The sequence below is a fragment of the Oryctolagus cuniculus genome, chromosome 21 (genome assembly GCF_964237555.1).
Source record: "Oryctolagus cuniculus chromosome 21, mOryCun1.1, whole genome shotgun sequence".
In the NCBI taxonomy this organism is placed as follows: Eukaryota; Metazoa; Chordata; class Mammalia; order Lagomorpha; family Leporidae; genus Oryctolagus; species Oryctolagus cuniculus.
Window position 1 is genome coordinate 3090959 of NC_091452.1, and position 21125 is coordinate 3112083.

At 63.0% G+C, this 21125-nt stretch overlaps 1 protein-coding gene across 1 annotated transcript in view; it reads right to left on the reverse strand.

The window, feature by feature from the left end:
• TMEM132C (transmembrane protein 132C) overlaps positions 1 to 21125 on the reverse strand; it is a 272143-nt gene that overhangs the window by 47602 nt on the left and 203416 nt on the right. The window contains exon 4 of the mRNA XM_070065746.1: positions 3029 to 3212. Within this exon, the coding sequence (XP_069921847.1) occupies positions 3029 to 3212 (184 nt within the window). The remainder of the gene's footprint in view (positions 1 to 3028; positions 3213 to 21125) is intronic.

Below are 21125 nucleotides of genomic sequence, written 5' to 3' on the forward strand. Positions count from 1 at the left end.
AGCACAGCCTGACCCAGCCTGGCATGCGCCGGGGCCCCAGGATGTGGGAGTCGCCTGTACCCACAGCACAGCCTGGCCCAGCCTGGCACGCGCCGGGGCCCCTGGATATGGGCTCACCTGTCCCCACAGCACAGCCTGGCCCAGCCTGGCACGCGCCGGGGCCCCAGGATGCGGGAGTCACCTGTCCCCACAGCACAGCCTGGCCCAGCCTGGCACGCGCCAGGGCCCCAGGATGTGGGGGTGGCCTGTCCCCACAGCACAGCCTGACCCAGCCTGGCATGCGCCGGGGCCCCAGGATGTGGGAGTCGCCTGTACCCACAGCACAGCCTGGCCCAGCCTGGCACGCGCCAGGGCCCCTGGATGTGGGGTGGCCTGTCCCCACAGCACAGCCTGGCCCAGCCTGGCATGCGCCGGGGCCCCTGGATGTGGGAGTCACCTGTCCCCACAGCACAGCCTGGCCCAGCCTGGCACGCACCAGGGCCCCAGGATGCGGGAGTCACCTGTCCCCACAGCACAGCCTGGCCCAGCCTGGCACGCACCAGGGCCCCAGGATGTGGGAGTCACCTGTCCCCACAGCACAGCCTGGCCTACCCTGGCACGCGCCGGGGCCCCTGGATGTGGGGTGGCCTGTCCCCACAGCACAGCCTGGCCCAGCCTGGCATGCGCCGGGGCCCCAGGATGTGGGCTCACCTGTCCCCACAGCACAGCCTAGCCCAGCCTGGCACGCGCTGGGGCCCCAGGATGCGGGAGTTGCCTGTCCCCACAGCACAGCCTGGCCCAGCCTGGCACACGCTGGGGCCCCAGGATGTGGGCTCACCTGTCCCCACAGCACAGCCTGGCCCAGCCTGGCACGCGCTGGGGCCCCAGGATGCGGGAGTTGCCTGTCCCCACAGCACAGCCTGGCCCAGCCTGGCACACGCTGGGGCCCCAGGATGTGGGGTGGCCTGTCCCCACAGCACAGCCTGGCCCAGCCTGGCATGCGCCGGGGCCCCAGGAGTGGGGTCGCCTGTCCCCACAGCACAGCCTGGCCCAGCCTGGCACGCGCCGGGGCCCCAGGATGCGGGAGTCACCTGTCCCCACAGCACAGCCTGGCCCAGCCTGGCATGCGCCGGGGCCCCTGGATGTGGGGTGGCCTGTCCGCACAGCACAGCCTGGCCCAGCCTGGCACGTGCCGGGGCCCCTGGATATGGGGTGGCCTGTCCCCACAGCACAGCCTGGCTCAGCCTGGCACGCACCAGGGCCCCTGGATGTGGGAGTCACCTGTCCCCACAGCACAGCCTGGCCCAGCCTGGCACGCGCCAGGGCCCCAGGATGTGGGGGTGGCCTGTCCCCACAGCACAGCCTGGCCCAGCCTGGCACGCGCCAGGGCCCCAGGAGTGGGGTCGCCTGTCCCCACAGCACAGCCTGGCCCAGCCTGGCACGCGCCGGGGCCCCAGGATGCGGGAGTCACCTGTCCCCACAGCACAGCCTGGCCCAGCCTGGCATGCACCGGGGCCCCTGGATGTGGGGTGGCCTGTCCGCACAGCACAGCCTGGCCCAGCCTGGCACGTGCTGGGGCCCCTGGATATGGGGTGGCCTGTCCCCACAGCACAGCCTGGCTCAGCCTGGCACGCACCAGGGCCCCTGGATGTGGGAGTCACCTGTCCCCACAGCACAGCCTGGCCCAGCCTGGCACACGCCAGGGCCCCAGGATGTGGGGGTGGCCTGTCCCCACAGCACAGCCTGGCCCAGCCTGGCACGCGCCAGGGCCCCAGGAGTGGGGTCGCCTGTCCCCACAGCACAGCCTGGCCCAGCCTGGCACGCGCCGGGGCCCCAGGATGCGGGAGTCACCTGTCCCCACAGCACAGCCTGGCCCAGCCTGGCATGCGCCGGGGCCCCTGGATGTGGGGTGGCCTGTCCGCACAGCACAGCCTGGCCCAGCCTGGCACGTGCCGGGGCCCCTGGATATGGGGTGGCCTGTCCCCACAGCACAGCCTGGCTCAGCCTGGCACGCACCAGGGCCCCTGGATGTGGGAGTCACCTGTCCCCACAGCACAGCCTGGCCCAGCCTGGCACGCGCCAGGGCCCCAGGATGTGGGGGTGGCCTGTCCCCACAGCACAGCCTGGCCCAGCCTGGCACGCGCCAGGGCCCCAGGATGTGGGGTGGCCTGTCCCCACAGCACAGCCTGGCCCAGCCTGGTACGCGCCGGGGCCCCAAGCTCCGGGTTAAGCTGGTGATCATAAAGCAGTGCTGAGTACGTGACTGTGAAAATTAAGAGAAAAATAAGAAAGTGAGGAGGAGGCGGGGAGGGAGGCACCACTACGCGCCCAGCACTGCGTACAGGAAATGCGCGCGATCTGCTCCCTTTGTAAGTGTGGGGAGCAACTCGGACTAGACTAAGTTACTGGAATTAAGACTTATTCTATGCATCTGCTCTCCCACAATATGGCGCTGGGAGAGGAGCAAACAGCTTCTACGCAGCTGCCTCCAGTTCAACCAATAAACCGCAGGACCTGCTCCTGATTGGAGGAGAGCAGCGTACTCAGCGTGTGGGTAGCAGAGTTGGGATTGGTGGAAGAGGACTATAAAGGAGGAACATCTAAAGGGAACATCCAGATAACATCTGAGCAGCCCCCGAGAAAGCCGGCCGGCGGTGTGCCGCTCCCCCGCGGAAGTGGGGAATGTGGCAGGGGGCACCGCCCTTCCACGGAGGTGGAAGGGTCGGTAGCCAACCCGGGAAGAACCAGCAGCAAACCCGGGGAGGGCCCAGCAGACGAAAGAACAGCGCAGGGTCCTGTGTCGTTCCTCCACGAAGAGGGGGAGCGACAGTAAGAACACAGGTGGGACATTTCAAAGGAGGAAAATGGGACAGGGAGAGAAAGACTGGAACAGACGCCGAGAAGAGCTCAGCCGGCCGCGACGCACGTGGATGTCGGGACCCCAGCGAGGTGACGGGGCTCCGACAGCCTGGTCAGGGACACGGAGCTGCTTCCAGGGCGCAGGAACACGGGAGCTTCAGACAACGGTGGCCACCGACGGCCATCTTACCATGGCCAAGGGGACGATGCCGGCCAGGTCCTTCTGGCTGACGAAGATCTCCGAGACGGCGACACCAGCGGGCACTCGGCCTGGGTACTCCAGCTGCCAGGTGATGGGCTGGGTGCCTGACAGGCTGCTGAAGCTGGTGACTTCAAAGTCGAGCTGCGCGACCTCGCTGAAGGGACTGCTGCTTCTGGAAGGAGAGAGGAGCACGCTTCAGCCGGCTCTGACCTCGGGACGCGCCCCTCACGCCCTCCCCTGCCCCCACGTGTCCCCTGAGCATAGGACCAAGGAGCCGCTCTGGGGGGACCTGGGCCCAGGTGGCTGGGATGGAGCGGCCCCTACACGAGTTAAAAAGCTTTAGATTAGGGTTAGGGGGTTACGGTTAGGGAGCTGGGGGCTAGGGTTAGGGGGTTAGGGTCAGGGTGTTAGGGTGTTATGGGGTTAGGGTTAGGGAGCTGGGGGCTAGGGTTAGGGGGTTAGGGTCAGGGTGTTAGGGTTAGGGGGTTAAGGTGTTGGTGTTAGGGTCAGGGTGTTAGGGGGCTAGGGGTTAGAGTTAGGGTCAGGGTTAGGGTGTTAGGGGTTAGGGTTAGGGGGTTAGGCTGTTAGTGTTAGGGTCAGGGTGTTGGGGGCTAGGGGTTAGGGTTAGGGTCAGGGTGTTAGGATGTTAGGGTCAGGGTGTTAGGATGTTAGGGTTGGGGGTTAAGGTGTTAGTGTTAGGGTCAGGGTGTTGGGGGCTATGGGTTAGGGTTAGGGTCAGGGTTAGGGTGTTAGGGTTAGGGAGCTGGGGGCTAGGGTTAGGGGGTTAGGGTGTTAGTGTTAGGGTCAAGGTCAAGGTCAGGATTATGTGGCACACAAGCAGTGCTGATGTGGCCCTTGGAGTACTTTTTCATCACTCTTCTTACGAAGGGTCAATCCAGTTTACCAGACACTCGCAGCAGAAACCCGGATGGCCTCTGGGGCAGGCAGGCCTCTTTCAAGTTCAGCCTCGCAGGTGCGTCCCCCACGCTACCCTCCAGCCCCTGCAGCAGGTCCCACTCTCTCACAGGAGCTGAGCGGCTGAGCCGCCTCCCCAGGCTCCACCGTGCCAGGCGCGCCCACTGGGGACCTGGCCACAGCGCGGGCTCAGGATCCGCAGCTGGGACTTCCGGGTGAACTTGTGTCGCAGTTCTGGGGGGCAGCGGAGGGGTGCTCCCGGTGTCCAGGCCTCGCGCTGTTCCCCAAGCGCCGGCAGTGCCATTTCCAGCCCTGGCCTCGGTGAGCCTGGCTGTTTCTCTTGTCTGTGCTGCGCTGGACTGCTTGGCCAGGGCAGTTCTGCTAAGAATCTGACCAAGAGCGCGCCTAGCGAAGAGTTCAGGAATGTGCTTGGAGCAAGCTCACCCCGCTGAGCTTGAGAACAAATCCTGGCTGAGCAGATGATGGACTGAGGCCCAGGAAGGGAAGACAACGTGTCTGCCACACAGCTCGCCGGTGGCGGAGTCACCATGACGGTGGCAGCCCCACTTCCTCCCCGAAGGAGGCTGGGGTCAGAGACAGCATCACAAGGCACCTGGGGACTCTGGGGCACTCTAGCAGAGCCCGGCCGCCTGCACGCATGCTGTCTGTGGCTGCTTTCCTGGTGACAAAGCACAGCTGTGGTGCAGTGGGTCAGGCTCCCACTGGCGACGCCAGCATCCACACTGCAGCGCTGCTTTGAGTCCTGCCTGCTCTGCTTCTGACCCAACTCCCTAACGTACCTGGGGAAGCAGCAGGTCACGACCCAAGGACTTGGGCCCCTGCCACGTGGGAGAGCCCCTTGGAGCTCCTGGCCGCGGTGTGGCCCAGCCCAGGCTGTTGTGGTCATCTGGGGCGTGAACCAGCAGACGGAGGATCCCTGCCTTTGAAATAAGTAAATGGCACTTCCTTTTTTTTTTTTTTTAAAGACTGCATTGACATGGTCACATTCCCAGTACCCTGAGTCCTTTATTAAAAAAAAAAAAAGATTTTATTAATTTGAAAGTCAGAGTTACAGAGAGAGAGAGAGAGAGAGAGAGAGGTCTTCCATCTGCTGGTTCACTTCCCAATTGGCCGCAATGGCCGGAGCTGCGCCGCTCTGAAGCCAGGAGCCAGGAGCTTCCTCCAGGTCTCCCATGCAGGTGCAGGGGCCCAAGGACTTGGGCCATCTTCTACTGCTTTCCCAGGCCATAGTAGAGAGCTGGATGGGAAGTGGAGCAGCTGGGAGTCCAATCGGCGCCCATATGGGATGCCGGCGCTGCAGGTGGCGGCTTTACCCGCTACACCACAGCGCCGGCCCCATCTTCTGCTGCTTCTTTTTTTCTTCAGCATAGTTTAGCAGTTGCATCAGGTGAGGATATCCTGCAAAGCCGACAGCATTCACTCCCTGGAATCCTGCAGAAGTCTGACAGTGCCTGTGGCAGGAAGTGTGGGAAGGAGCCGGCCTTCCAGGGCTGTGGACTCGGCAGAGCCGATGCTGCCGGAAATGAGGAAGGTGGGCAGTCTAAGAATGCCGGCTGTGCAGGTGGCCCAGGGCCCGTGAGCGTTTCCTCATCTCAGGCACCTCCTAGGAAGGCTGCTTGTTTGCAGGCAAATCGAAGGGGTTTTCCACTGCACGCAACAAAGACCAAAGCACACACTGGCCCCGAGAGCGGGGAAGAGCAGTGGGGAGTCCCTCCCTGTGCCGGGGTGCCCGTGGGCTGCAGGTGCACCCATCTCCAGGGCTCACCGTTCTCCACTCCACGTGCCCCACTGCTCGGTGGTGGGGGCAGGGAGCCGCGGCAGGCTTGCTGCACCCACCAGAGCACTGGGACTCATGAATCTTCGTTAATTCTCCGGGCAGGGAGTGAGACCCAGGGAATCACGATTGATGAGATGCCAGGATCTGTCTGCTGGGAAAGGAAACCAAGGTCCAGGCCGTCGAGCCCTGGGCTGCAAACGCCAAGGTCCAGGCCGTCGAGCCCTGGGCTGCAAACGCCAAGGTCCAGGCCGTCGAGCCCTGGGCTGCAAACGCCAGGAGGGAGTTACGGCTCCTGGGGAGTGAGGGCCAGGGCTTCCACACTGGGAGGGGCGCTCTCCACGCCGCAGCCGGAGCCTTCAGGGCGGAGCCTGCTCTACACGGTGCCGTCTGCGAAATTCCCCCACAACGCTCGGGCTGGCCCCCAACACGGGCTCAGACACGCCTTCTTCCCCGGGGCCCCTGTGTCTCCTTGTCACAGCAGAGCTGGCATGGCCACACCCACTGGGATGCCCAGGAGCTGTTTGGCTACCTAACTGGCTGCACTCAGCAACGACTCACTTTCTCTAGTGCTGGACGTGGCAAAAACCCAATGGTCCGAAGCCTGCCTGAGCCCGAGAGGGATGCCCGGGAGCCTCGAACCCTGGAAAATGCCCCTGCTCTGGCCCACTGCTGTGACAACACGGGAACTCCACATGACATGCGAGCGACACGGGCCGCCCAGGGGCACTGTCCCCGAGGAATGGGAAAGACAGGAAAGACGGGAAGGGGGGCAGAGGGCAGGGCCAGGGCGCCCACACGGGAGCCCGTGTGGAGTCAGGATTCCTGTGTGGACGTTCAGAGATGCGGGGCACGGGTCCTGGCTCCCACAGGCGGCGGTGGGTGATGTGCACGGCTCCACCTCATTTTCTCTCTTTGCAAAGCGGGGGAGCCAATCCCTCCCATTCCACGCAGTTGATATGGGGGCTAAACACATGAACACGTGAGTCTAAAGCATGCATCCATACATGTTAGCTGCTGGTTTCAGCCAACTGGACACCACATTCACGCCTGGTGACCTCGAGGCTGGCTGCTAATGCCACAGCTCAGACACACCCTGCCAGGCCAGGCCAGGGGCTGCCCAGGAATTAGCCACAGCAGAGACAAGGGCTCACTCCCGTCCATCGTGAGCCGGGGCCCCTGAGCCCCTGAGCCCCTGAGATCCACACACGGCACCTCTACTCGGCCCTGTCTCCATCAGACAGATGCCGTGGCGCACAGCACGCTGACAGAGCCAAAGAAGAAATCTGTGTGCAGCTCTGCAGCCAGCGTCACTCCAAGTCTCTGAGAAGACTGGAGCCTTTGCCGGCCATTTGCCTGGGCGGGACCAGGACTGCCCAGCTCACACAGAGCTCGGCTGTTAAAGGAAGGAAGCTGACCGCTTGCGGGGCTCTGAAGAGCACCCAGGACCAACACTTGATGAAGCAACGGAGCAGATTTGCTGCAGTAACTCTTGGGGAGAATTTTCAAAATTGGCTTAAAAAAGCTCTTACTTGAAAGCAAATAAATTCTCCCAATAGTCACAATCCTATTTGGACCACTGGAAACCCAATTTACCAAATTTCTCAGCTACAGGACTCTATTTGGGAAGAAAATTGGTTCTGGGGTGTGTTAAAGGCCAGAGGCCTTCCCCTGCCCACCACGGGGATTGCAGCTCCCACTCACCAGCCGTGATTGACGGCTTAGCGTCTGCAGACAGAACAAAAGGAAGAAGCCGACCTTCGCGTGAGAGGCTGCCCGGGGTCCAGCACCACTTGACCGGGGCCGTGTGTTATTCATTCTGCCTTATGCGTATTTCATGAGGGCAAAGGGCAGGTCCCCGACCTCTGGGAGGGGCTTCATTAGCTTCCCCCGCGGACCCCGTGCCAGCAGCGGCATCCGGGCACTCCAGGTGCTGTCAGTGTCGGCCTGGGCTGCAGACTCCAAGTAACAGAAAACACCTTGACCGAGCAGACTGGCCAAGAACTCAGAGCAGCCGGGAAGGGCGGAGAGAAAGACGCGCGGACCTGGGGAAGCCAAGCCACAAAACTCGAGCCTCACAGGAAACCAGCTCTGGGGAGCACCTGCCTCCATCACAACTTTGTAGCGCCCCAGGTTCTTCGCATCAGCGACCGCTGCCGTTCTCGGTGCTGAGCGAGGGTATCCGGCCACCTGGGACGAGCTGGGACCCCACCCGACATTCCAGGGCACAGAGGCGTCGCCCCGGCACCCCGTCCCCCCCTGCAGTTAGTATACAGCACGGATCCGGGCTACGGGGTCCCGAGGGCGCCCTGATGCCAAGCACGCGGCGTTCCCTCCTGAGTCTGGAGGGGAAAAGCGAGCAATGATGCGTTCATTCCTTCCGGCCCTGCCCCTGAAGTCTGAAGATCAGAGAGATGACGGCGCGGCAGAATGAGAGCAGCTATCTACTGCAAATCAGACGGACGGGTGACAATGACAAGGAGAGGCGCGCCCCGGAGCAGGCGGGGCCGCCCTGTCCCCAACGCGGGGGCTCTCGCCCTCACCTGTGACAGAACAGCCCCCGCCTGGTCTGTCCTCCACGAACAGCATCAAACATTCAGAGGCGACACCCAGATGTCACTATTTATAAAGTTAGAGGGATTCTGTTATTAAAATATTCTTCTTTTTTTTTTTTTTTGACAGGTAGAGTGGACAGTGAGAGAGAGAGAGTGACAGAGAGAAAGGTCTTCCTTTGCCGTTGGTTCACCCTCCAATGGCCACCGCGGCCGGCGTACCTCGCTAATCCGAAACCAGGAGCCAGATGCTTCTCCTGGTCTCCCATGCGGGTGCAGGGCCCAGGCACTTGGGCCATCCTCCACTGCCCTCCCGGGCCACACCAGAGAGCTGGCCTGGAAGAGGGGCAACCGGGACAGAATCTGGCGCCCTGACTGGGACTAGAACCCAGTGTGCCGGCGCCGCAGGTGGAGGATTAGCCTAGTGAGCCATGGTGCCGGCCTAAAATATTCATCTTTTTATTGGAAAGGCAGAGTGACCAAGGGAGAGACACACACCCAAGTGTGCACACACATGGAGCAGAGAGAAACCTTCTATCCCACGTGCCAAGTCCTTGCCACACAGCCCCCTCTGCGGCACACGCCGAGTGTCCCTGCACCCCAATGCCTCGCACTTGCTCTCCTCCCTGGCTCAGCCACTGCCGCCTTCGCCTGCTGCCCATGGCCCGTCCGCCCACAGCACCAGCCCGTGAAGTGGGCTGGGTCGGCCACTCTTATCCGACTACACAGCACACGGCCCGTGGCTTGTTTGCATGCATCCCGGAGTTCACCACCCAGCTCCCGCTTCGGGATGCGGCCCCGTGACGGCAAGGACACGGCTTCCTTCCCTGCTGCCGTCTCAGGACGCCTCACAGCACTGACCCACGGGAGGTGATCAGCAAATGTTTGTTGAATGAATAATGAATGAGCAATCGCTCCAGGAGCCGAGTGCCCTGATCGCCGCCCTCCCCTCTCCGCCCACCAGTCAGGTTAATATTAATTTCTGCTCAAGGAGGAGGAGGACGGGGCAGCCTCTGAAGCTATCAGCCCTTCCAGAAGAGCTGGACTCGCTCCAGGGAGGGCGGTTGGAGGCCCTCCAGGAGCCGTGCTCCCAGGTCCAGCGCTGAAACACTGCGTTTCCCAAGTGCCCGGAAGACAGACACGGGGTGTGCTCCAGAGCTCGCTACGGGATCTGCACCTGCTGAGCTCTGCTAAATGCATGAGGCGGTCGAGTTACCTGGCACAAGTGTGGTTTACAGAGAACGGCGGTGACAGGCGTGGGGGGGTCTCGGGTGCCGCCGACTGCCGAGACGAGGGGTCCGGCAGGGGACTGAGGGAGCTCTCGCTCTCAGACCCTCGGAAGGGAAGGGAAGGCTTTCTGCACGCAGACTCCCACCTGCCCACGCCACCCTCCCACCGGGGCTTGGCGTGGGCCCATGACTAGCCCCGTTCACTTGGCTACAGACACAGCGAGGAGAGGGCTCCACGGGAGCCCACAAGTGCCGCACTCTTTTTTAAAGATTTATTTATTTATTTGAAAGGCAAAGTTATACAGAGAGTGCGAGAGATAGAGAGAGGGAGAGAGAGAGAGAGATCTTCCACCTGCTGGTTCCAATAGCCAGGGCTGGGCCACACAGTAGCCAGGAGCCAGGAGCTTCATCCAGGTCTCCCACGTGCGTGCAGGGGCCCAAGCACTTGGGCCATCCTCCCCTGCTTTCTCGGGCCATTAGAAGGGAGCTGGATCAGACGTGGCGCAGCTGGGACATGAACCTGCCCTCACATGGGAAGCCAGCATCACCAGGGCGGCTAGAACCACGGCGCCACCGCACCGGCCCCACGTCTCAGTCCGGCAGGGCCATGTCGCTTGCTGCTGGGGGACTGTAGCCAGCTCACTCTGTGAGAATTCACGGGAACAATGTCTGTTCTCCTGTGTCAGGTCCTCACCCCTGGCTGTGTGTCCAAGGACTTGCTGGACCTTAATCAAGCATCGATGCGTCTGCAAACCACCAGGCCCTCTCCCTGCCAGCCCTGTCTGGTGCCGCAGCCTGCATGCCGCTTTTCTTTGTGGCAAAGCTTCTGAAGGTGTCACTTCGTGCAGCCAGTTCTGTATTTGTAAATGAAAGGGATAGTTTCCACGATAAGATCGCATTCTTGCATCAAGGCTGGTGACAGCAAGACGGCCACCTTGACGCCACTGGAGGTGCTGGCGTCCCGTGTCAGGGCGCCTGGGTCTGAGTCCCGGCTCCGCTCCCAGTTCCACTTTCTAGTTCACATGGCAGAGGGAGTGCTCAGATGAAAGACCTCCTTCTGTCGGTATCTGTATCTAGGTCTCTGGCTACCTACCTGCTTTTCAAATAAGGAACTTCTTCAGAGGGTAAGCTACGGAGAAGGCAGGGAGAGGGGCCCTCGTCCTGGGGGTGCACTGCGAGGTGCAGAGCCCAGGCCTTGTCCAAGGAGCAGCAATTCAGGAAGTCAGGCGCTGGGAGGAGTCGGGGCAGCCCAGGTGGCCTCACAGCCCTCGTGTCAACCTCCAGAGGCCCTCAGAGTCCCCACGCCCGGCCAGCGGCCAAGAGTCCTGGCAAAGCCCGGCCACGAGTCCTGGCAAAGCCCGGCCACGTGGTGCACTGCTCTGCTCCGAGTGGGAAAGCCACCCCAAAGGCTGGACGGCAGGCCTCACAGGACGCCGACAGGTGGAGCGGTGGAGCCAGCAGGGGTGCGGGCGAAGCCAGAGCCTGAGGCCAACAGCTGGACCCCGGCAGGAAGAGCTGGTGAGTGCTGGGGCCTGACTCACCACGGGAGGGGCAGGTGCAGCCTCCACGCGCCCCAGGGCCGCCCACTGTGCAGACACCGGGTCTGACCTCGGGGGCGCTGGGAGGCCTGGCGGGGAGATTTCTCCCCCAGAGCTCCTGGCACCCCCTGACTTCAGAGCACAGCATTTTGTCCGCAAGCAAGGCCCTCCTCCCGGCCCGTGGGGCCGAGCCCTTAGAGCGAGCCGGGGCGCGTGCTTGGCATCACCCCACCCTACAGCCGCAGGAGCTGAACGGATCCTCCAATTTCCACTTCTGCACGGACCATGTGGTCTCAGCTGGGATGTGCGCTTCCACGTCTTTGCCCACATCCGCTGCAACCAAGGAGGAATCGCCGGCATGGCCGAGCTGCCCCAGTGCCCTTGCTCGGGGACACCACTCGTCCCCTGCATCTGCCAGCAGCTCGGTCCTCGTCCACTCCTCTGCTTCTTGGACCCTGTGGCCTCCCACACCTCACTCCACGCACTCCCTTTGCGTTGGCTTTGTTTGCAAGCCAAAGCCCTGGCAGCCACACCTGCTGTGGCCATTACCCAGGTGCCTCCCCTCCTGTCAGAGGCAGAGGCCAACCAGCCGGAGCCTCCGTGCCCCGCTTCACCCCGGGGCTGCCGCGGCGTTGGCTCAGCCCCGCTGAAGACCACCTTCGAGGAAGCCCTGCCCTCCTTGCACGCACAGGAGGCCGCCTCAAGCCTCCCGTCTCTGAGCGGCCTGGCTCGAGAGGCAGGTGGATGCCAGGAGCCAAAGTCCCTCCCGGGCGGCTTCGCCAGACACAGCAGGGGCTTCCGCCACCAGCGGGTGGAAACATAAATGGAGCTCAAATCCATCTTTCCCACCAGGCTCTGGGGGCGGTGCTGCCCCCTCCCCCTGCATCCCAGGCCGTTCGGAGCCCCCAGGATGCGGTGCTGGCCGGCCCAGGGTCTGGGGTCCCTGGAGCAGCAGTGATGGAGAGCGGGGGGCGTTCTCCAGTCCGGAGCCCTGAAGCCATAACTACTTAGTGGAGCCAGGCCAGGGGGACCTCCAATTGAGGAACAGCCACGCTTAGATGTCCTGGAAGCTGCCGGAGCAGGGTACAGGTGCTGACACGCACGGCGTCCTTCGAGAAATCAGTTTAAAGCCGCAATCTCATCTCAGAGTCAACTCCATTTAGGAGGCCTCCCGGGAACTGAATAATGCTGTGTTCACACTGGAAATGGGAAAACAGCATCCTTGTTGAGGAACAGCCCCGTCCCCGGGCCCGCCCTCCTACAAAGCTGCCAGTCCCAGCCTGGGGGGCGGGGGTGGGGGCAGCGGCGCTGGCTCCCTGGGCTTGAGCCCACACGTCTGATTCCCTTTCGAGACACACACACACTGAGAGCCCACAGAGTGGACACGTTTCGGGCAACAGAACAGACCAAGCACCCGCTCCTCCTGCAGCCTCCATCCTGGGTCCAGGGCTGGGAGCGGGGGCACCAGGACAACACTGGCGGCAACAGAATGGCCACTGAGAGTGGTGGGTGCCCCTGGATAGGGCCAAGCAGGTGCAGCTGGAGGGAAGCCCACGGGCACCCTCTTCCCCTGCCTCCAGTCTGCAGAACCACGCAGGAGGGCCCCGTGTGCCCCGGGCTGTCTGACGTCTCTGCCTCCACAGTTTCCTCCCCTGGGCTCCCAGCCACTCTGGGACCTGAAGGAGCCCCACCCCTCTCTGCCCTGGGAAGCTGGTGTGGCACCCGGGATCCCAACCGCCAGCCGGCACTCATGCCATGAGTCCAAGGGCACGCACCAAACACTGTGCAGGGTGGGGGCGACGCTGTGCCCTGGGGTGTCGCAGGGAGGGACAGTTGAGTCCCCACCGCCAGAATAGGTCTCCCATTTTCAAAGCTGTGGCCGGGGCTGGGAGGGGGCGTGACCCAGTGTTTCTGATGCGCACGTGGTGCAGCGCAGGGGGTGCCGTGTGCATCGGCTCATGCAGTCTGCGACACGATCCCAGCTCGTGGGCGGCGGCCCCGCCCAGAACGAGACCCGCTCCTCCAGGCTCACGCCAGGACCTGCTCAGCCACAGTCCCCACGCAGCTCGCACACGGCCTCGGAGGGGCCCAGTGAGTGGGAAGCCCTCCCAAAGGGGACCCCAGAGGTCACCATCTGCTCTCCCGAGGGGACGGCCTCTGTGGCCCCCGGGTGACAGGCGCTCGGCGCTTCCCTGGAAAGCCAGTGTGACTGCAGGAAAGCTCCCTGTTACGTCGAGTGCGTCTGCCCCAACATCCAGCTCTGGGACCACGGGGACGTCACTCATTCCCTCGTCCCTGCAGTCATGTGATCACTCACTGCACACAGACCTCTGAGCTTCCACTCCGCCAGGCTGGGAGTCCAGAGCCTAAGGAGGCCAACATGAAGTTAACAAAGGAGAGCCAAGGGAGCCAGGCAGGCGGGCCACGTGCAGCCTGGGGCTGGGGGCCATGGGCGCCGGGAGCACCCAGGGGCCAGCCATGGAGCCACTCAGACCTCCCACTGTCCAGCCAGGTGGGCCACATGCAGCCCGGGGCTGGGGGCCACGGGTGCCAGGAGCACCGAGGGGCCAGCCACGGAGCCACTCAGACCTCCCGCTGTCCAGCCAGGCCCGCGGCTGGAGGCGCAGGGAGAGGTCGACAAACAACCAAACAAGGCTCAGCCACCTCGCTGTTGCAAGATACCTGGGAACGCGACCACACCACCCAGGAACCGTGCTCCCCACGGTGCCCGGCCCGCAGAAGCACACGTGTCCCCCAAAGGCTCACAGCAGTGCTCACGGCAGGGCCGTCACGGTGGAAGCCACGCAGATGAGTGGGTCGACACGGGTCTGTCTTTCCAGTGACCACGGGAACAGGAAGTACCGGTGGGTGTGCAGCATTCACGATGTGCCGCTGAACTAAAGCAGCAGTCGCTAAACCCCACCCATGGTGTGCCGCCAGCCACAGGAGACGTCCAGAGCTGGCACGCCCCGGGCAGGGGCAGAGAGGCTGGCCGGGGCGAGAGGCAGGTGGGGGAGCCCTGCGTGAGGGGCACGGGCACGGGGACGAGGAGGATGGCTGTGGCGGCGTGCAGACGCTCTGTAATGGGGCAACTGCATTGAGCGTGAGTTCCAGCTCAGTGGGCCACGCGTGGAAAGAGGGGACGGTCACGTGGCCTGGGCCAGGAGGGGTGACCTGTGCCCAGCCCTGCCCGTGGGATCTCACCGTGCATCTGCACGGATTCCCCAAAGCCTCCAACTTGCAGGGAAACGGCTTCCTGTTCAGTCCTCATCAATCCAGTCGCCAGCCTGCACCAGCGGCCTTCCTCTCAAGGGGCATCGGCCATTCTCCAAGGCTCCCTGCTTTGAACGTGCGGATAACAACAGAGATAGCAGAACAGCCGGGAGCCGCTGTACGCGCACACTGTGTGTGACTCTGGGACGCTCAGCACGACCCTGGCGTCGCAGGACCAAGGGCTGCCGCCGTCAGTTCCAGCCGGGTCATTCTTCAGCTCAGATCTCACTTCCAGCGGGGAAGGTGTATCCCAGCACGGTGGTTTGCCACACACATCCATAGAACTGGGTACACACTGACAGGTGGCGCAGCAGAGATCCACCTGCCCTGGGGAATAACCGGGGCTGGGGCAGGGGAGCCCTGGGCTCACCTGGTGGGCCTGAGGGGACAGCGCCAGTGCACCTGCCCCTCTGTGCTGCAGCTGCATGGATGCTGTCCAGTTTGTCGCCCATGGTCATCGCCATCCACGCTGAATTCCTGACCCCCAAAGTGATGCTATGGGGGGGTCTTTGGAGGAGATGGGAGTCAGGGTGCAGCCTCTGACTGGAGGAACCCGCAGAACAGCCTGGCCCCTCCTGCCCCGGCTCCAGGTGGGCGGAGCTGGGAGCTGTAACTCCGCCACCATTCGGCTGCCCCGGGTCTGATGGGGCAGCCCAGGTGCCCATGTGGACGTCATCCTGTGAAACACCTGGGGAAATGCTGCTCCTGCGGCAAAACCACCGCGGACGAGGCTCACGGCAAACACGACCACCCCAGAAGCACGCCTGCGTGAGGACGCTGACGGCGCGTTGCTGCGGGGAGGTCTCCCCAAGCCTCCTCCTCTGTGACCTGGGGTATCTGTGCACGGCCCCTGGAGAGAGGTACAGAGCAGGAACTCAAACTCAGGTCTCAGCGACACCTGCTCCCCACTGCTTAAACCTCCACACCCCCTGGGGGGCGGCGACGTCCCAGCCCTGAGTAGGGACTGCCCAGGCACAGCGGGGTGTGAGCGCAGGGCTGCGAGCGGCTGGGACGTGGGGGTGAGGCGGAGTCCTGTGCATGCCATGTGGGCTTGTGTGAGTGTACACGTGTGTGTGTCGGGCACACGGAACCCCAAATCCAGAACGCCGGCTGGGGGCTGTCTCTGCCGCGGGCTCGGTGCACGAGACACCCTCCTTCCCCTGCAGCTGGGCCTCCTGCGTCACACTTGCCAGTACGTGGACAATTTTCTGTCCAGAAAAAGCATGACTGTTTTTTTCAAAGGAAGAGAGAAAGAAGGCGGCGAAAACCGGGAGAAGAGGCAGAGCCGTCTCACACATCCTTACAGAAGATTCAAAGGAAAACGGCAGCTTGGAGGTTTTATTTGCTTATGTAATAGAGGAAAAACCCAAGCCCCAGTCCTGTCCCCCTGCAGCGGATAATCACTTCAACCGCATCGGAGCGGAATTCTCATCCTGCCAAAAGTAGGGCACAGGCTGCTAAATATATTCGGCTAAATGTATTTTATAATATACCTTATAGAAACACGATGCGTTAATACAATACTATCAATCACTTATGAACATGCGTTAGATATTTATTATGGATATTGCTAAAGCACACTTGGCCGCTGTAAAGATTTAACATTTTTGACACTGAAGAAAGATATTTTAAAATGCAACACAGGCACACAGCAGCAAAAAACTGAAATGCTGGGCCAAAGGACATGGTGAGAACGGAGTCTCCCTCGCGCCCCTGGTCGGCCCCGTGTAGCTTCCTCGCACACAGGCTGTCCCTACACCTCCCTTTCTGTCCCACGGGATGCACGCATTCGCAGCCGCCCCGAGCGTGCGGCCCGGGGACACTGAGCAGTCACGGCGTCCTGGCAGTGTCACCGCCGCCCTCTGCAGAGCCCTTCCCCTCTCTCCAGACTGCAACTCGGCCCCCGGCGCCACGCGAGCCCCCAGCCCGTCCCCCGTCCCTGGCAGCCCCGGGCTCCTTTCTCCTCCGTGGATCTGCCTGCCCCGTGCCCGCTGCGAGCGGAACCCCCTGCTTCCTTCCCTTGGCGTCGGGTCTCCGAGGTTTGTTCATGTGGTGAAAACCTTCGGTTGTTCAGCCCTAAATACGCGTGTGCCACCGGCACTGCCCACGCCTTCTGGAACGTTCTCAGAGAACAGAACGTCCCAGGCCACTGGGTGCAGCTGTAACTGATTTCGAACAGGAGTGGCAGGGCTTATCTGACCGCTGATTTCCAGCCGACCACACACACGCGTGACAAACGTCCGTGTGCAGCTGTGTAAACACACGACAGCACACAGTCCCACAGGAGACACGCTGGGTCCCGGGTTTTGGGCATTGAAAATGTTATATTAGCAGACGGCTGTCAAAGAGAGGGCGCCAACTACAACAGCCACACCCACTGCCTGTCGGCAGTCAGCTGGTGGCACGGTCAGCTGGCAGCACGGCCACCATGATCCAGAGCCACCGCACCCGTCAGCACGCAGCGTCTCATGGCGACTCACGTGAACACACCTTAGTGAGCCACCAGTGAGCCACGCCTCCTGGGGTCAAGCCTTGTCCGCTGACAACTAGGCTGGCCCTGGGTGAAGGTTGTTCCAACGAGAACGTGGCATGAGCTAGGCTGTGCTAGACCCCCATGCTGTGGCTTCGGCTCCATGCTACAGGCAAGCCAGCCTCCCCCAGCCCCGAGGCCAGGTGCTGGGAGACGCCACACCCAGCGGCGGGAGAGCCGCAGAGAACTACGACCGACAGCCCTCGCCCTGGCTGAGCTCCAGCAGACCAGCCCCACGCACAAGGCCCCGTGGACTTCCCCGCCCCGCGGGCTGCCTCACCTGCCGCCACGTGGAGCAGTGTAGCCAGTCCCTGGGCATCTGAACAGAAATGACAAGCAGAAAACTAGCGGAAGCCACACATCGGAACCGCACGCTAGCCTGCAATACTTAATGTTGCGAATCCCTCAAGACGCAGGGGAACGTGTCTGACCCACTGGTGTCAGTGTTCTCAGAGGGGAAACCCCAAAACGGCTGTGCGAGAGTAGGTTCAGGACAAGAGGAGGCAGGTGCTGGGATTCCAGGAGGGCTTCCAGGAGGCGGTGGCCTTGACTGGCATGGCAACTGTCAAGCACACAGCTCCGGAAGGCTCCTCGCTGCGTCATGACCGTTTCATGCTTCGAGGCAGGATTAGGGGCTCCTGCAGGCAGGGGGAGCTGGAGGTCGAGAGCTGCACGGCAGCAAGAAACAGTTCTGACAGCGGCGCGGAGTCCCCAGCAGCTCAGCTCCGTGTCAGTCTCGGGCTAAGAAACTCGTCTCAGGGGCCGGCGTGGGGCGTAGTCGGTTAAGCCTCGCCTGCAACGCCCGCATCCCACGTGAGCACCACGCTCCTCTTCCGATCCACGCCTTGCTGATGGCCTGGGCAGGCCGCTGATGATGGCCAAGTGCTTGGGCCCCTGCACCCACGTGGGAGACCAGGAAGAGGCTCCTGGCTCCTGGCTTTGGCCCAGCCCTGGCGGCCAGAGTCAGGGATGGCACTGGCCGGGGGAGCAGAGGAAGGGCCTCCTCAGAGAGAGCTTAACAGGCGCTCAGTGGCAGAAAGCCGCCAGCCACCTGCCCTTGGGCACCTAACCCCAGCCCACCTGCCCCCAGTCCACCCGCCCCCGGCGATTTGCCCCCAGTCCACCTGCCCCCAGTTTACCTGCTCCCGGCCACCTGCCCCAGTCCACCTGCCCCAGTCCACCTGCCTCTGGCCACCTGCCCCCAGGCACCTGCCCCCAGGCACCTGCCCCCAGCCACCTGCCCCTGGCCACCTGCCCCCAGTCCATCTGCCCCCAGTTTACCTGCCCCCGGCCACCTGCCCCCAGCCACCTGCTCCCAGTCCACCTGCCCCCAGTCCACCTGCCCCCAGTCCACCTGCCCCCAGTCCACCTGACCCCAGCCACCTGCTTGGGGAATGCGAGTGCAAGAGCCGCTTTCTCCACTGATTCAGCACCACACAGTCACCCAGAGCCACCGCGTCCCTGGCATGAGTGCCTGGCTCTGGTGCCCCCCTGGCAGGGTCTCGAGGGCGCCCGCAGTGGGGCCGGCCTCCCTGGCAGCAGATTCGGCACACTGGAGACGGGGGAAGCGGTGCCAGGTCAAGACGCCCAGGCCCCAGGGATGGCGCTGCTGAGAGCCGATCGCTCCGAGCCTGCCACCACCTTCGTGGCCGCGGCCGGGGCGCTTCCCGTCTCCTGCCGGGGAGGAGGGCGGCGGGGCCTTGCGGGCCATCTGCTGTGCACTTGTTCAGGGACTGACTGCTGCGGGCTCGCCAGGATCTGTGAACTCAGCATTTCTTTGGTTCGCATGCACTCTGAGGAAAGTGGGACGGGCTCCGCCATGGAGCCCTGGAGCGGCCAGCAGCGGCCACGGCCAACACCTGCAGGGTCCCCCCGGCTCGCTGAGCCCCACCGTCTCCCCTAAGTCGCCTCCCCGTGCCTCTCCCTCACACCCTCAGCTTCTGGAGGCCCTGGGGGTTGGTGGGAGCCACCGGCTCTCAGCCTGGGGCCATCTGCCACCCCAGGGGACGCGTCTGTGTCGCGACCTGGGGCGGGGGACATGCTATGAGCATCCACTTATGTGAGGGGCTTCTGTTTCCTGTCTTCCAACAAAAACTCACCAGATGATTTCCATTTTGCTGATGCGCAAACTGAGGCTTGGGGAGATTCAGCCATCTGATCCCAGTGCCACAGCCAGGGCACTTGGGGCTGGAACCTGCACCTGCCCAGACCTCCCCTCTCCGCTGTGTCTCTCAGCCCGGACTTTCTCCCACTTCTCCCTTCCTCTTGTTTGAGCTGCCTGTCCAGGTCTACGGCAGTTCCAGTGCCTCCCAGGCCTGCCCAGCACAAGGCCTTCTGAGTCTGGGTCCTGCAGCCCAGGGCACCGCGGCACAGTCCTGGCTCACTCTGGGCCAGCCTCATCTCCCCAGCCTGCAGGCAGAGACTCCAGGGTCTCCTCCCCCTCCCATCCCCTCCTCCTCGACGCAGGCACAGAGCAGCGGCCACTGCGCCGTTTCTCCGGGTGCCTCTGTGGCACGCTCACAGCTCTCCCCCGGCGGACAGTTCTGCCGCCTGGAACATTCCTGGAGCATGAGGCCTCCTTCCTGTGGGAGCTGCCACGGCCTTCGGGACACACTGAGGTTCAGCTGCTCCAAGAAAGGAGTGCAGGCCGGCGCCGCGGCTCAATAGGCTAATCCTCCACCTTGTAGCGCCGGCACACCGGGTTCTAGTCCCGATTGGGGCGCCGGATTCTGTCCTGGTTGCCCCTCTTCCAGTCCAGTTCTCTGCTGTGGCCAGGGAGTGCAGTGGAGGATGGTCCCAAGTGCTTGGGTCCTGCACCCGCATGGGAGACCAGGAGAAGCACCTGGCTCCTGCCTTCGGATCAGCACAGTGTGCCAGCAGCAGCGGCCATTGGAGGGTGAACCAACGGCAAAGGAAGACCTTTCTCTCTGTCTCTCTAACTCTGCCTGTCAAAAAAAAAAAAAAAAAAGAAAGGAGTGCAAAGGCCTCGCCCTGCGGAGCCTGCTGGGGACCGGAGCAGGGCATGCGTGGGGGAGGGGCGGGCTCTTCTCGCACCCCGTGATGTCTCGGGGTGCCAAGCTCTCGGCTTTGCAGGGAACGTGCCCACAGGCCAGTGGATGCTCTTCGTGGAAGACATCAGAGCAGAAATGGTTTCTCCGTGTGGCTGGGCCACCAGGAAGTAAGGCACCTGGGGAGGGCAGCCGGACGGCCGCCTGCCCGTGCAGAGCAGCGGCCGGCAAACAAGGCCACGGCCAGGGCTTCACCCCATGGTGTCCAGCAGCGCCCTTGCCGCCATCTGCAGGGGCTGCGTGTCTGGGGTGCGAGTGTCCCCCGCCAGCCTCGGGACGCTGGTGTGACTGCTGCTGCAAGGCTGTGAGTGCGGAGAGCACCCCGGAACCCCAAGTCTCTCCCACCTGGAGCCGTGTTTCTGAATTAACCCCCCATTACGGCTGTGCTTAAAAAAAGCAAAAAAACACGACGTTTCCCATCCTCAGGTAAGCAAACGGGGGGACAGGTCTGTGTGGGACGCAGTCAGACCTGCGGGGGCCGGGAGGGGAAGGAAGAGGCTGGGAGGAATGGAGGAGTGGGCGTGGAGCGGGGGCACAGGGGGCACGGGGGGCACGGGCAGAGCCGCGAGCCGGCGTCGCGGGCTCGTGGCCCTGAGTGGGGGGGGCGCAGAGGCACAGTGACAGCTCGGTTCTGTCGCGTGGTTCTAAGTGGGCCGATTCGGGTCTGGGTGGCGGGGGCGGCAATTTTCCTGGCTCGCAGGCACGACCTATATTTTACTTCCAAATGCATCCTCTTCACACAAAAGAGGATTAGCACGCGCGCTCTCAGGGCACTTGGAGACCAGGGAGGGAGCCTCTCGGGACGCACGCTCCACTGGCGCGAGGAGACGCGGGCCCCAGGCCAGCAGCTTAATTGTTTCCTTTCATGGCCGCCGTCTATTTATGGAAAACGAGGCTGGGTTTGCACAGTCGGTCTGACATAACATTTCCTGTTGAGATACATTTATTTAAGTAGGAAGAGTGAGCAGTTGGCCGTCACATGGGCTCTAACCTAAACGACGGCGGCACTCAGGAAGCCTGCTCCGGTGACCAGAGTGGACAGCGTGGAGGAAAGGCTGCTGTGGGCCCGGGTCCACGGCTGGCGGTGAGGCTGTGCAGTCACCTCCGCTGTGAGCTATCGTCCCCCACTGACCCCTTGGTGGGCGGGGGGCGGGAGTGTGTGCCAGGGCCAAAGCCTTAGGGACC